The sequence below is a fragment of the Rhinolophus hipposideros genome, assembly GCF_964194185.1.
Source record: "Rhinolophus hipposideros genome assembly, chromosome: 6".
In the NCBI taxonomy this organism is placed as follows: Eukaryota; Metazoa; Chordata; class Mammalia; order Chiroptera; family Rhinolophidae; genus Rhinolophus; species Rhinolophus hipposideros.
Genome location: NC_138052.1, coordinates 49,377,354 through 49,393,864, shown reverse-complemented (window position 1 = coordinate 49,393,864; position 16,511 = coordinate 49,377,354). Strand labels below are relative to the sequence as shown.

Sequence of the window (16,511 nt, the reverse complement as noted above, 5' to 3'; positions counted from 1 at the left end):
TTTTCACTTTGGGCTTGTGTTTGTACCCTGGTTCTCCTTTGCTACCAACCCCGTTTTCTTCACTGAAACCAAATACACGGTTAATAGTGTAGGAGAGGTAATAGCTCACATGACGTTCGGGGTGATTTCTATTGATATCATGGTTAGTTACCTGAAGTGGTTGACTTTTTACAATTCAAGTCTCATATGTATTTTTTCCATGTGATTGGGACTAAACTAGATTTTTTTTCCTTTTTGAGGAGAAGCTAAGTATTTCTCTAAGTCTTTATTCAGTGTTTTAATGGGCTTACTTCTACCACTGACCCCAAAGTAGGAATGTGCTCTCTGGCCACTCCAGGAACTCATAGGTGTGAATTCCAGGAAGCCACGAAGACTTCAACGCGTGTCTGAAGCATACCCTCATCGCCCATGCTTCAAGAAACTGAACACAACCCAAAAAGTCTTCCTCCTTACAAGTTTTTCAAAGTTTAGAATGACTCAAAATTCAAGGTAAATATTTTCACCTTTAGCATTTTCTTTCCTTTAGTAAATGACAGGATAAACATAAAGAAATGTAGAAAAAAATTAATGACACTTTCTGTAGTACTTTTTAGTTCACACAGCATAAGTGGAATTTTAACAAAAAACTATTATGATCTCAATCTGCTAAATAAAATGTGCTTTCAACAGCCAGCTTGAGGCTGAGCTGATGCGATTGAGCATTGACAGCACAAAAGCACACTGCTGGGGTATTTTAATGTCTTTGTTTGATATCTGTGAATTCCAAAAAGCTTTTAAGCCGTAAATAGAACCCTACCTTTGTCATCTTTAAAATCTCTGCATCAGGTAGGTTAGTGTTGAATGTCACATCTTTGATGTAAGTTATTGCAATTTCATCCCCATCCATCTCCATATACATTTTCCACTTACAATCCTGGAATTAAAAGCAAAAATTATACAATTTGAGAAAGTGAAACACATTTTTTTAGTCTCAATGTTTTGTAACACATGAAGTATTCTAAATGAAGTATTATTGGAGGTTTATTTTTCCCCCCTTTTCAATAAAAGGCATGAAATTAGATATCTTTATATAGCTAAATAATCCCCATTTAGGGCAGTCTTCAGAAATAATTTATCAATTTAAGTGTTCTATTATAGGAGTTGCAAACTCAAAATCCTAAAGGGGCCGGGCAGATAATAAAAATGAGTAAAGCCAGGCAGTGTCATTATAGAGCATTAAATTATAATCTTTCAAAATTCACCCATTCAATTTACATATTAAATATTGTAGGAATATTTTTTCATTGACACAAAGAGATGTGATCGTCCCACTTTTTTTGAAATAGAAGGCCTTCTTGATCTACCTTTCACTTTTCCAGTATTAATAATGACATGGGTCCAAGAAAGAGCTCACTTTCCTCTTAACAGGAAGAAAAACAATACTGCAAATGGATAATACATGGCAATTGATAATTGGCCTACGTACTGAGGAATTATAGGGAGGGTAAGGGACTCTGGGAAACTAAAGGCAACTGCTCTAAAGGGACAGGCACCATTCAGCATTTGTTGATTGTCATGTGGGAATATGAGCCCAGTCTTGCTAGGTCGTTTAATGTTTCACAAAAAGTTGGATATCTGGATTCTTATATGAAACTTCTTGATTTTTTAATGGATGGTATGTTAATTAAATTTTCAGTAAAAGCACCATGTAATGAAAACGTTTTCTACACCGTTAGTAACCAGGGGAATATAAATTAAAACCACAATGAGATACCAATATACACCCACCAGATGGCTAAGACTGATAGTAACCAATGGTGGCCAGGATTTCAAGCTACTAGATTTTTGATGGGAGTGTAAATTGTATAATCACTTTGGGAAAAGTTTGGCGATTTATTGTAAAACTAAACATGCACCCAGAAATTCTATGACCCAGAAATTCTACTCCTAGGTATTTATCCAAGAGAAATGAAAAAAGACTTGTACGCTATTGTTCTGAGCAGCTTTCTCATAGTAGCCCAAAACACTGGAACTAGGCCAGTGCTTAGCAATAGGAGAGGGATAAGCTATGTTATATTCATAGAATGGAATATTACTCAGCAATACAAAGGAACAAATTACTGATGCATGCAAAAAGATGGATAAATTGCAAAACCATTATAGTGAGTGAAAATCTTACTAAGAACATACTAAAAATTCCATTTATATGGCTTTCTAGAACAGACAAAACCAATTTACGATGGAAACAATTCAGAAGAGTGGTTGCTTCTGCAGATGGGGATTGACTGGGATGGGGCTTGAGGGGACTTTCTGGGGGTGCTAATGCTCTATTGATAGGGGCTTATATAGGTGTATACCTTTGTCAAAACTCAGCAAACATATACCTACGATGTGCGTATTTTTTATTGAACTCTAGCATACTGAAATATTTAGGAGGAAGTATGCTGACTTCTGTAAGTTCCTTTGAAATGCATAAAAAATAAGGATTGACAGATGGCTAAATGGATAGCTAGATGGACAGATATGTGATAAGGGAAGCAGAGTAAAATGCGAATGGCTGAATCGTGGAAGTGAGTATATGAGTGCTCACTGTAACATTTTTTCAACTTTGCTGTATGAAAAATGTAATAATGAAGATGTTGGGGGATTAAACACTATGCATGGAATTAAAAGGAAAAATAAACTCATGTGTTTGCATCAGATTTGACCCCGGGACCATAAATTCACCTTCTCTCTTATATTCTTTGAAGAATGAAGGATTCTGAGAGATTAAGAATAATGTCCCGAGCACTTTCCATGCTGCAACTAGAAAATGCCATCATAGCAATAGACCTGGACTGTTTCCTGAACAAGTCCAGACAACATCATTATGGAAGAGCTTTCACAAAGAGGCTGTTGAAAAACTGTTGGCTTCCACAGGAAGCTGGGGAGCCTTATGTTTTAGGAAAGTTTCTAGACAAACTGCAGAGCCAAACAGGGCCCAGGCCTGAGGGAAGTGCCCTTCTCTGCCCAGCCACACTCACAAGATGGAGAGCCAATTAGTGAAGGAAAAGGTCTATTTAATAACATGAAAACCTAGCTCTTGGCTAACATAAGTCAAATTAGTCACTCAGAATTGACAAATCTCTCAGTATTTCTTTGTTTTGGAACCACTGCTACCAGGGCAACGTGGGCCCAGAGATAACCGGGCAGGATAAAGACTCTTTGGAGTCAAGATTGCTCTTCCCTGAAATAGCCAGGGCCTCCTCAAGGCACTGGCTGGAATAAAAAACCTTAGAAAAGATGAGTTTACTTAGTTCTGTTTCTTTTTGCCTGTCAAGTTTTGGAATGAAGTTAGTCAAAAGCACTGTTAAAAGACCTGGAGCTGTGTACAAATGCCCGATTCTCTCTGCTGCGCTCTCCCACCTCCCACCGGAGTACTCTTCCATGACCTGAGGTCCTAAAGCGCACACGCTCAGAGCTCTGCGGTGAGAAGGGGCTGGCCAGAGGGAACTCACAACTGTAGAAGGCTTACTATGCTCTCGGCGTGTTGCTGGGTACTTACACTGCGCTATTTTATCTGCTATCCATAATAACCCTGCAAGTTAGGTTTCTTTTCCCATTAGGTGGGTGAGAAAAGTAGGGCTCAGAGACAGATTAAAGAATTTTCCCAGGCTTTCCTGGCCAGTAAGTGGTGCAGGTGGGATCTTAAGAGCACAAGGTGGCCTGGCTCCAAAGTAGGAGGAGATACCAATGGGGAAGGACCAGAGAATATTATTTAATACAATCAAAAAAGCAAGTGGTAAAAAAAAAAAAGCAAGTGGTCACTGGTCTCCCCTTGTGGCAACTAATTCTTTGTTCCCCAAAGTCCAACTTGGAGACACAAAGATCTACATATTAGGGTTACTTTCTAAATTCTCCTTTTCTCTTAGCTGAAAGAAAGCCTTTTACCTGAACCATAAAAGAAGATTGCTACAGAAGCAATAAAACTATAATCAAAGAAGTTATAAGACAAGGCGGAGGGGGCATGATCCATTCATAAAAAAGCAGGTACTGTTTGTTACAAAGCTGGGTGAGAAACAAAGAGAATACGCAGCATTCACCTGAATGATTAACTTAATCTGTCAATACTCGGCCGTAACTCTTAGATATTTTCAGGGCATCTATGATTAAATTGTTATCTAGTTAAGAAAAATAACCCACAAATTAATGAAATTCTTTAAATTCTGCTCAATTTCAAATTACGCTAAGGTATGCCTGGTATTTTTGGTACCCAGTGAGTCATTAGGTGTCAATGAGCAACCTTTATCAACAGTAATATCACTAAAAGTAACAATTCCACACAATTATGAGCCTAATATAGAATTTTACACGCTCAATTGCTCCTTTACAGTTTCTTGGTGGTGGTAGGGACCAGGTAATGGGAACGTGGACTCTATTTTCCAAACCATTTTTTACCAGGACTGACTATTGATTTTGGCTTGATGTGAGTGACAGAAACGTGGGTATTGATTTTTGAATCGGAAACATTCAAGAGTCATTTTGGATGTCTGCGAGTGACTCTCAATCCTGACAGGCAGAAATCAAAAGCAAACAACTGTATTCTGAGAGAGCCCATGGGGCCTCAAGGGACTCCTTTTCCAAAACCATTTCACCTCTGGCGGTCCAAAATGGCCCTGTTATTCACTCATTTGGCTTACAGTGTTGAGGATTCCTGCTAAAATGGAAACAATATAGAAAAGGATTATACACCAGGCCATAACGGGGGGAGCAGCCCAGTGGGGAGGTGAACTGGGGAGGTGAAGGATCGCAAGTTTAAAGTCCAACCTCCTGAGCTGGAATCCCTGTTTTGTCACTCCGGACCTGCACTGCCAACTTTCGCCAAGTTAGGTAACGTGTCTGAACCTCAGTGTTCTTTATTCACAAGTGGGTCTTTGTGTTGTATGAGGATTAAACGAAATAATGTAAACAAAGTACCCAGCACCGTGCCAGAGCCAAATTAGGAGCTTAAACAGGAGTGATTATTATTGTTACCCATATTGGTCACCAACAAAACTCCAATTTGTTATTGGACCAGCTTGACCTGTCACCTAGCAGCGATCTAAGGGAATGGGCCAGAAGGTCAGTGAGATTTCATAGGCAGGAAGGTAACAAAGAGTATCTCGAATAGGGACCTGGCCAGATGCAGCAGCCTGGCTCACAGCGTCTTCCTTGGGCAGGAGTTTGGGGATTCAGAGGGCACTGAATAAATACCTCTGGTGCCAGGGAATGATCTGGGTTGAAAACGATCAGATTGAATGATCAGGAGGTGCAGCCAGGTGGCAACATAACAACGACTGGTTTTATGAAATAAATACAAGGAAGAAACTTTTATCTTCTTACACAGTTGGATTATATAACACTCATTCTGCCTTTTCCTGTGTCAACAGATCCTGATGCAGCCCTACCAGTAGGAACACCAAATATCTGGAGGTGCAATGGCTATGAAAAGTGATCGACAACCAGAGAGCCTTAGCTCAGCTGTGGACACTGAAGCATAGCGAGATGGGGTAATGTGACCAAGGTTACAGAGAGCAAGTGGAGGAGCTCAGAATTGCATCCAAGTAGCCTATCGGTGGTATGAGAGCAGGTTTTCCCTCAGTCTTTTCTGAATCCTAAACTATCCTTGTTATGGCTTAACAATGGTAAAAATTACAGTACAGAGGAATTCCATCTTCTAAAGTCAACAAACAGTCCAGAGTATCTTGGTGAGTTCCTTTATAGGGCTCCATGGCAGAGACTGAAATACTGAGTCTCGAATAAGTCTAACAGCCATTTTTAACCTCCACTGTTGAAAATGGTGCCCCCGTGTGTGTGCTTATTCTCAGCTGATCTGCCAAGACCCTCTGAGAGTCAAACGTGGTTCCCCGCGTGGCCCTGTTTCCTCTCCAACAAGATGAAAGAAACTGTCACAAACCAGGAGGAACTCACCAAACTGCAGGCCCCAGTGCGCATTGGTTGGAAAGGAACTGCTCGCAGAAAGAAGAAGGTGGTTTACAGAACAGCTGCAGCAGATGATAAAAAACTTCAGTTCTCCTTAAAGCAGTTAGGGGTAAATAATATCTCTGGTATTGAAGAGGGGGATATGTTCACAAACCAAGGAACAGGGACCCACTTGAACAACCCTGACGTTCAGGGCTCTCTGGCAGCGAATGCTCTCACCATCACAGGCCACGCTGAGGCCAAGCGGCTGACAGAAACGCTACCCGGCATCTTAAACCAGCTCGGTGCACACGGTCTGACTAGTTTAAGGAGACTGGCTGAAGCTCTGCCCAAACCATCTGGGGATGGAAAGCACCACTTTGCTACCGGAGAGGATGATGCTGAGAAAGTTTCAGCTCTTGTGGAGAATTTTGATGAGGCTTCCAAGAGTGAAGCAACTGAACTGAGTCCACTTCTAAAGAAGATAAAACTTGAAGAAGTTACTGGGAGCTGCTATTTTATATTATGACTGCTTTTTATAATTTTGTTCATGGATCTCATAAAAATCTCCATCTCTAATCATTTTTAAACCCAAGCCCCCTGGACATTGCAGCTCTTTTCAGTTTTCGCTTATACTCAGATCATTCTTTGCAGCTAATTAGGTAAAGAAACTTGGGAATTAAGTTTGAAACAAAGGTTACTGAAGTGCTTTGCCTAGTTAAAAAAAAAAAGTGCGTATGGTGCCATGCCACTGTCTGTATGCCTCCTTTCTTAATCGATGTGGCCAGTATGTGGAATCACAAACACTGCCCTTCAGGCCCCTGGCTTTGGGCTTGACATGACTTCCACTTTCCAAACCAGAAACAACCACTCCCGTCAAGCTGTGCAAGTGGACCCTGGGACGGATCCTCACTACCATGGGTTTTTGATATCATAACTAGATTCCCATTCAAGAGGACAGTCTCACTGTTCAAATTTTTATCTTGATGCACATTTCTAGGCAGTGCTAACTACCAATCAATAGGGGAAAGGCACTGACGATAGCAGCATAGCTGAGAACTGGAAAGTCCTTTGTTAGGACTTTGAATTGCAAGAAACAGTTATCCAAACCTTTCTAATAGATAATCTGCCTCTCAGTGCAAAATCTACAAGAAACATGGAATTTTGTTGGGGAGAAGAGAATTTCTGCATTTGAAATTAATGAAAAAATGACAATTCTCTTGGGTGCCTAGGATATGTACCATTTATCTAGGCAGCTGCTGAAATACCTGGTTAACTTCAGGAGCAAGTGCGTGGTTAATGGAGGATGAGAAAGAATTTCCTTTGAACTATTTCACCATTGCCAATTATGTTAAATTTTTTTCTGAATTAAGATTACTGGCCGAGTAAAACAGAAACTCTTAACACTGTGAAGATAAAATCCTAAACAACACTCAGTTAATGCTGAATTAAGTATTTCTTACTGGGAAATCACTATTATATTCTTTGCAAGCTGTTTTAAAATTCTTTGGAGTTCCAAGCTAGTACAAGTGATGCCAAACATATACATCCCTTCTTCCTACCACACACACACACACACACACACACACACACACACACACACACAAAAGAAGAAGAAGAAAAGAAGGAAGGAAGGTAAGGAGGGAGGGAGGGAGGGAATAAAAAGAAATAATCAAGACAGAGGTAAATTTTCCAAACAGAAAAAGGGATTGAAGGTAGCACAAAAATTATAAATATTGTTTTAAATTCTGGGCAATTCAGAGACAATAATCTCTCTCTACATTTTTTTCCTACCAAAATTTTATTGCAAATATGAACACTATAGATAAATCTTAAAAAACATAGGGCCAAGATTATTCAGGACATTTCTGAAAGAAACAGACCCCAAATTAGGCTTTCAGGCTCCTACTGATTACCTCTACCGAAGGTTACCAACATGTTGATGTACTTTTTTAAGATATAATTTGCATACAATAAAATGCACAGACTTCTAAGTGCATAGTTTAGTGAATTTTAACAGGTGTATATACCAGTGTAACGACTCAAACAAGCAAGTTATTTCCCCAGTTGATCCCCCCTGCATGAGAGGCACGCACCACTCCAGTTTCTATCACCATAGGTTAATTTTGCCTGCTCCAGAACTTCACAGACTAGAATTTACAGTATGCACTGTACTGTGTGTCCAGCTTCATTCACTTGGCATAATGTTTTTGAGATGAAGCCATGTTATTTAACCCTCACAGCCTTACCCTGTTCTAAATAGCATTTTCCCCATTTTACAAATGAGTAGACTGAGGCTCAGAAAATGTAGAGATCGGCAGCAAGTTCACTGCTCTGGGACTGGAATCTAAGTCTGGGCATACCCAGTCCAATGGTAGAGATCCCCATCACCACCACACCCGCCCCCCATGAGCAGAGAAAAAGTAAAACCACAAGAGAACCCTCAGGATCCTAGCAAAGAGGCCGCTCCACTTTAGAAAGGCCTGTCCTGAGGAAACATTTAAAAATATATGCAACACAGAGGTCAGAATAAACTTTTTAAGATTCAAGAGGGGGGAAAAAGGGAGACAGTCTTACAGCAGGCAACTGACTGTTGCGAAATATAAAAAATAATGCAAGATGAAATAAAAATACGATAGAAATGTTGGTCATGCCAGTATTAAAAGTAGTAAGATGTTGATGATTTAGGCCTCCGAAGGCGTCTTTACGTGCGTTGCTATTATCTAGCTCAGCTGTTGAAACCCGCTGTTTTAAAGGCAGGAGAATGGAACATCCCGCAATAGCACCTGGGTTATCTATCATTATGTATCACCCCGCTACACTCTATTTTATTATGCTGCCTTTAAAAGGAAGATAATGCAAGTATGGTTAATTTGCTTCTCTTCTTTATCTATACAGTGCCGTGACCCATCACGGCTTTGTCCCATGAGATTTGTTTTTCAACCAAAAAGAAATCCACAAGAAACTCTCCCTAAAAATTCCATTAATAACCTCTTTCAGCGCGTATAGGTTGCAGGGTCTGGAACTAAGAATGTTTTAATCTCTTCAGCAAAACAATGTCTCATAATGATGTACAGGACTATTGCTGTACTGATGAAGAATCATACATAATTCAGCACCTTTCACTTGGCACCACTGTGATGTCCTCATTAGCCGTGGCTCACAGTGTCTGTCAGATGGTGTCCATGCGAACGCAGGCATTATATTGTCTTTGAGATGTGCAGCTGCTTCCATGACACTGCCAGTATATAAAAACATGACGCCAGTTTGTTTTATTTAGTGCTAAACCTTCCAGTTTGTAAAAACAAGGCTGACACAGAGCCTGACATGAGGCAGTGAAAATAATTAGCTCTCATTTTCTCAGCCTCCTATTTCCTTCTCCCTGCTGTGTTCTCTTTCCACTAAACCACCACATGTCAGTCGAAATGGGAGGCAATTAGTGGGCTCATTTCAGTCCCCACAACTGTGCTGAAAAGAAAGTATTTATGATGGCACAATGAACAGCTGAAAGATTAAATAACATTTGCCTTTTGAAAAGAAAATGACTTCTAGCTAAATGGGCAATTTTTGATTATTCTCAAACAAGCTTAGAGTAGTTGGTTTTTAAAATACAAGAAAGGAAAATGAGTCATTTTTAGGTGAAAGAATCAAATAAAACTTGACACAGTAATGCAAATAACTGATGTTTTATTGCAAAATATGTAAATGCGTTATACCCTTAACAATGGCTTGTGTCTAAGGTCAGGGCAGATTGGTGCCAACTAGACACCAATGGAGATACGGTTGTTATATTGCATTTTGGGGGTTGTTATCTGAGTTATGTATGAAAAAGGGGCTTTAGGAATGATGTTAAAATAAAGTGAAACAAACCAAGTGAGATATACTTTCATGCGATGTATCACACACTTGACTATGTGAAATGGTTCAGATGTTAGTTGACATTTTGAAAGGAGCTTTTTTTATTTTTTTAAAACTGTATTGGAAATTGAAAGGTAGTAGGTATTCATCTTGGAAAAAAAGAATAGTAAGTCTTGCTATTGATTTTTGAATAATTAAGCATCTATTCTGTCTCAGACTGTTTCTTAATCCATGTAGAAGGTAGTCCGGCTTACCTAATTACTGCTTACTTTTTTTTTTTTTTAATACTGAGAAATGGGCAGTAAATAAACTTTTACCCAGGACTCTCAGAATATAAAAACAGCTCTTCTATGTACTAAATTCTCCTCCTACCTCTCACGACCCCAGAAGTGACTCCAACAAATGTGATTTTTGAAAGCACTGGCCTAATTAATAGACATTATTTACCAGTTGAGCTATTCTCAGCCCAAATCCTAATGTCCCTAATGGATATGGTTGTCACACACACACATCTTTGCTTTTCCAGCATCATGCTTTTAATCTCACTTCAAGTCCTCTGTCCCCTTCAATAGCTGATTATTCTCAAGACCTAATTTTTGGTTTGGAAAACACAAGTCACTGTGAGTTACCGAGGTCTTCTCTCTGCAGAACTTACAGCGATCCCCAGAGGCTTAGGAAAACCTACTTCTCCAAACAGAGGTCTCGTCTCTTATTATCAACTGTGCCTGTTGTCAGGAAGTCAACAAGTATGACTGTCCCAACATTTTTAAAAGACAACACAAATTTAGTTTCTCTGTTTCCACAGTATATTCTTTCTCTTTATAAACTCCAATGCCAATCTTTGATCCACACAATATGATCAATGTATCTATATGAGCCAATGGCAATGTGAAGAGACCTAAGCCAACAAAGGATTCACTGGGAGACTAGCGCTCTCTTTGAGTGAGTTACACGTTATTATAGCTGGACACCAGCAATGACGTGTTTGTAATTTATTCAGACCTAGGTCTTACCATGTTTACCTCCTTGCTATTAGCTATTTTAAAAGAAATTCGTAATCCTGATGAAGAAAACTAAGAGTGACCCAGCAGTGCGCTGGATGGAGCCAGCTCTCAGGGGCTGACGGCTCACATAGTTTTCCAACTTCAGTGATGTCAGATTGGAGACTTGAAATTGGCCACGGTGGGAGAATTTACACCATGGAAATCTGCAAAATACTACTAGTCAGGGATGTTCTCTCCAGTTGTTAGACATTTCCTGCCACATCATTTCTACACATGACTACCAATCATCCGCAAGTATCTACCACTTCCAGTTCGGCTCTGGTTCTATAGGTAGCTGCCTGACCAGTTTGAAATCCATCACCATGCTTTAATTAGAAATCAGCAGCGAGTCATGTAGTAATGTTCTAAACTGCATTTGCTCCTTCACTGCCAGTGAAAACTTGTATTTCTTATAGAACCCTACCACTGCAAGCTTATGTACTATACATATATTCCACCCCCCAAGCAGTTCACTATGGGAAATAAATTTCCCTACACTGAAATGTTAATAAATGCAAGATATATCAAAGTAAAGAAAAGCACTGCTTTTAGCTGTTCTGAAATTTACAAAAGGTGTTGGCTTTTTACTTCCTCACAAAATCCTTTTCTTTGTTCCCCTATTATTTTATTCATGTTTATCTATCCATTTATAAAAATTACACAATAGGAAAAAAAGCTCTATTTGACCATTTATTTTTGATATATATAGTGCTCTGAAAAAGGGCCTGGAGATTCAATTAAATTTACTAACTGCAACATTTTATAAGCAATCTAATAAAGACCTAAAAGCACAATAGTAAGTGGAAAGTATTTGTAAAAAGCAGCATTTTTAACCTATAGATGAAACAACGGGAGAAACAGAACTATTGACTGAATTTTTGTGTGTTGAGAGTGACAGAAGAGAACAATGACCGGTGGGGGGAGGACAAGGGAAAAAGTGGACGGGAAAAGCCTGCTCTGATGGAGGCAGTTAGTTCTGCTTTCACCTCTTCCAAACGTCCCTCTTAGGTTGTCTTCCTGGTTCACTTGCCCCTTCAAATACCTCCGAAAAGCAAATCGGAAGTGACTGCTTCTGGTGGGAGGTACTGGAGCCAGGAAGCCTATCTCTGTTTAAGGGCTCACTGTAGCCTGGGTGTTGGGAGAGAAAGGGTGTTGTTTTCCAGGCTTTTCCCCTAACCCCAGTCTCTACTCTATGGCAGCTAATCAACCACCCACAGGAGCCCAGCCTCAGTCTGATTTCCTTGCCAGACTGGGGAGAGACTGGAATAAGGTCGCGAAGACAAAGTATGTGACTGTTCAGCATTCACAAGGAATGGATGGCCACCCAAACTGTTCCTTCATAACTCTACTTTTGAATTTTTATGACACAAAAATCTCAAAAAGATCTTAGCAAGAAAACTGCTGGGTGATTTGATAGTTTATTCCCCGGCAATTTGAGAATCAGTATTCCTGACTGGTGAATTGATTAGATAGAATAATAAACTCTATACAGCTGAATATTTCAATAAAAAGAGTGGTTGCCACCCCGGGGAGTGTATTGAAACTGCATGGGATTCCGGAAACCCCTGTCCTTCGTGCCAAGTCTAAGGCCTTAGATTACAAAACACAAGGCACTTCCCATGCAAAACAAAAATAGTGGCAATTTAGTATTAATTGATGGAAAAAATTGCTTTTTTTATTACCAATATACTTATTTTGGGGGATAGTGATACTTTTCAAAAAGAGGTATTATGACCGTATGGTTGAGCCCTTGCACTGGATATGTCCCTTAGTAGGTAGGAATTCTAGGTAAAGAACTTGACCTCTCCCCTCTTCAGTTTCCTTCTAGGGATGATACAGGGATAATGTTCCCTATGATGGTGGGTTGTAACAATTATATGAGAAAAATGTGTGCAAAGTCTATGCCAGTGTCTGGAAGAGGTATAAAATGATAATAATTATCGTAAGCATTTCAAGCCCCCAACACAGGACACTTGAGCCGAGAAAGACCCAATTTCTGCCAACTCCATTGTCGTAACTTCAAGGCTGCCTCAACAAACAGTGCTATTTAAATGAATAATTAATTGTACTCTTTAGAAATAGGTCAAGTACATGGGTTAAACTCATTCTCACTTATTAATTTAAATTGACAGTGAAGTCTTTGGCTCAATCATTTTCTCTGCCAAGTTGTCTCAAAAATGGAAGCGAAGGAGGACATTTCATTTGTGGAAGGATCCTTGAAGTGTATATGGTGGTAAGGCCTCGTGAGGGCCTGGTTCTCTGGAAGGGTGTGGCAGTAAGGACTCAGATCACAGGCAGGATGTCACACAGCGGCTCTTGACCACTATACCAGCCACAGGCTCTCAGGTGTAAATGGCTTTGCTCGGTTGGGTGAACCAACCTCACGTTTGTGCCATAATACATTTAGTTGTAAAGTGAGGCTAAAATAAGGAACTTAATTTGAATTCTTAGACCAAAATGTTGACAGGTCTTACAATGAAAGCCTTTCCCCTCTACATATATGTGTGTCTAAGGTCATATTTTCATTGTTTTCTCTTACTGTGTTTCCTCGAAAATAAGACTTAGCAGGACCATCAGCTCTAATGTGTATTTTGGAGCAAAAATTAATATAAGACTTAGTATTATATTATATTATATTATATTATATTATATTATATTATATTATATTATATTATATTATATTATTATATTAAAGACTGGATCTTATATTGTATTATAATAAGACCAGGTCTTATACTAATTTTTGCTCCAAAAGACGCAGTAGAGCGGATGGTCTGGCTAGGTCTTATTTTTGGGGAAACACAGTAGTAGGTCAGTTACTGAACCAACACACCAATTTTAAGTGGTATTTGGCTGGTGGTCCTTCTCAGATGCAATGGGAAAAGGTAGCTACTATTTTCATGATGGAGTCACTGTTACACATTATTCCCAATGGTTGCCATTAGAACACATCTTTCATTTTATTTGTAAGAGAAAAGGTGACATGGTCAAGCAAATCCCCCTGATATGCAAACTTAGGTTTGGAGAGAACTTCCAAAGTGCCAATGTCCTCTTGTAACTTATTCTAGTCATGGAGACAGGGCTAAAGGCTTTACCTTTTTCATGAAGATGGGTCTATGAGAACTCAGTTAACTGGGATTTTGAGGATGTATTTTGGTTCTTGGGGTCTACCTTTAAGGGACAAAGTAACCAGGTTTTCATGTGGGGAATTGGAATTTCAATTTAAGGCACATTTAGGAGAAAATATTTCATATTTCATATGCCAGTCTAGACTGGCATAGCTGGGTAGTTTAGAACTGGACAGTAATTTATTCTAGGATTATTTTATGAAAGTTTACAGATGACTCAACAATCTTGGGTCAGGTATAAGAGCGAGCGCATGTTTAATACAAAGACAATAATAAGCATATAATTTCTGGTCTCAGCTCTGTCCTCCCTTCAGTGTAGGTTGGTAACACACTTTCTCTTGCTACTGGTTTTCTAATCAGTGATGACAATACTCTGCCTTATGCATCTCACAGAAATGCCAAGGGGATAAATGAGATGACATTTATGAAATAACCTGAGCTCTGCAGAAAGTACTCTCTAAGCATAAACTTTAAACATTATATTCAGGAAATTATTTGCAAATGACAATGAACCCCTTGAAGCCCTGTTTCAAAATTCATCCCTTCCAAAAAAGCGTTTCCTGGTTGAACTCACCCATTCTAGTCACTTCTTTATACTTTTAGCACTTTGGCATTACATCCACATTGTATACATTTCACTTTTTTGACCTAGTACATTATAATATCATCTATCCTGCTGCCATACTAGAAAACTCGGTACCATCCCGGCTCCTCCCTCTCACTCACTCATCTCCAGCGAGTGACACAGTCTGATCACGTCCCTCTCAGAGTGTCCTTGGACCCGTGGCGCGGCCATGGCACTGCCACAGCCCAGCTCCGCATCCCTTTACTCCCAGGTGTCTGCACTTCCTGCTCACGGGTCTTCCTCACGCTAGACTGGCCCCTTTCCATTCATCCTCTTCCGTGCTTTTGAGAGAGCTTTTAAAAATATAAATCTGATCCTACCTAACCCCCTCCTAAAACTCTTCACACTCCTTAGCTTAGCACATAAGACCGTTCTTTTTCAGGTCTCCAGCCACCTCTCTGGCCTTAACTCTCACCACATTACTCCACCTGCTCCATGCGAAGTCGTCCCAGGGAGAGTGATGCTTGAGTTGAGGTGTGAGAAATTAGTCCAAAGAAGAGCTCCCTGTGTTTGCCTCCTGGTTTCATGCTTCTGCGCTTGTGCACGTGCTGTTCCTTTCGTCTTCAGGGTCTTCTCTCCACCTAATAATTCCTAACGGTTTTCAAATTTGAGTTCAAGAATCACTTCTACCAAGGGGACTTCAAGATCTTCTGATCCCTTTCTGCATCTGCTTTCAGTGCTCAACCAGGGTGCTTTCATTGTAAGACGTGCATGATGGTGTAAAAAGGTATCATTCTGTATTGTAACCATTCACTGATTTTGTCTATTTCTCCTGATAAGCTAGGGGTTCCTTGGAAGTTGCAACTGTACCTTTTGACTTTGAACTGTGAGTATTTAGCATACAGCCAGGCACACAGGAGGTCCTCAATAAATGTGTGCTGAATGAATGGATGAAATTATTATTCTGCATGGCCAACCAGGATCAGCAGAATATCAAAAGTTGTGGTAACTAGGGTTTCCAAATTCCCAACATTTTGGAATCTTCGGAAATCGAGGACGGGAAATTGTATTTCCCAAGAATTCTCGAGAATTCCGAAATGATCTTTTTTATTTAATTTTCGTTGATCATTTGTAATAATGGCTGTAACAGTAAATGTTAATAAACAGAAAAGCCACAGAGATGGTGGGGCAACCAGGTTTCGTGGCCCTGGGCACAGTCTTTCAGAGGTTTTGAGACACTCTTATATGTACAAGGTCGATGCAAAACTTGAGTAAATGAAATAAATGGAGGTCGACCGGAATTTCACGACTAGTGCATCTCTTGCCCTGAGCGCTAAACAAGGGTCACTATGGTATCATCTTGGCTAGGTTTCTGTTATATTTCAGGTTTTCTCAAAATATAAACAATGTAATTAATACAAACTTTATTTAATCAAACCTTACAGTATTCAGTGAGTTTTTGCATATATCACACAATGTATTAACATTCCCAATCTCATTTAAATATTTTATTTATTAAATTAAACATTAATAGAAAACAAAAGCAAATATTATTTGTTTGAAAATTTAGAAAATACTTCAAACAGTTTTTATTTATCATTTTTAAAATGAAACTTTAAGAAACACAGAGCATTAATTGCCCGTTCAGACAATCGTTATATTCGCTTTGTAACACAATACTTGATGTGAAAAAATTTCTTTCATTTTCTGCAGACGTTGGTTGAATTGTTATGAGTGCATCTAAAAGAATCTTCAAGTTGGGAGTGAGAGAATGTGTTGCTTCATATAAGCTCATTTCCTTCCTTAGAGAAGCAAATATTTTGTCTGCATGCATAGAGCTGGGCTGTGATGTCGAAATTGATATTGCTTTAGTCAATTCGCACTTCAGATCGGATTCTGATTTAATGTCAGAACTCTGTGTAAGGACATCCTTTATTTCTTCTCTTGGAACTTCTGCTATAAATGTTCCTTTAAAAAGTCTTTCCATTAATCACTTCG

At 39.4% G+C, this 16,511-nt stretch overlaps 2 protein-coding genes across 3 annotated transcripts in view; one reads left to right on the top strand and one right to left on the bottom strand.

The window, feature by feature from the left end:
- The window catches only part of MAP3K20 (mitogen-activated protein kinase kinase kinase 20), a 167,124-nt gene that overhangs the window by 11,755 nt on the left and 138,858 nt on the right, over positions 1-16,511 (bottom strand). For both annotated transcript variants that reach the window (XM_081051492.1, XM_081051493.1), the window contains exon 17: positions 797-913. In XM_081051492.1, coding sequence (XP_080907618.1) covers positions 797-913 — 117 coding nt within the window. The remainder of the gene's footprint in view (positions 1-796; positions 914-16,511) is intronic.
- LOC308498983 (transcription factor BTF3-like) lies at positions 5,894-6,448 on the top strand (the record flags this gene model as incomplete). The annotated part of the gene is made up of 1 exon (XM_081051766.1): positions 5,894-6,448. One exon carries the CDS (start codon positions 5,894-5,896, stop codon positions 6,446-6,448), a length of 555 nt encoding a protein of 184 aa, XP_080907892.1.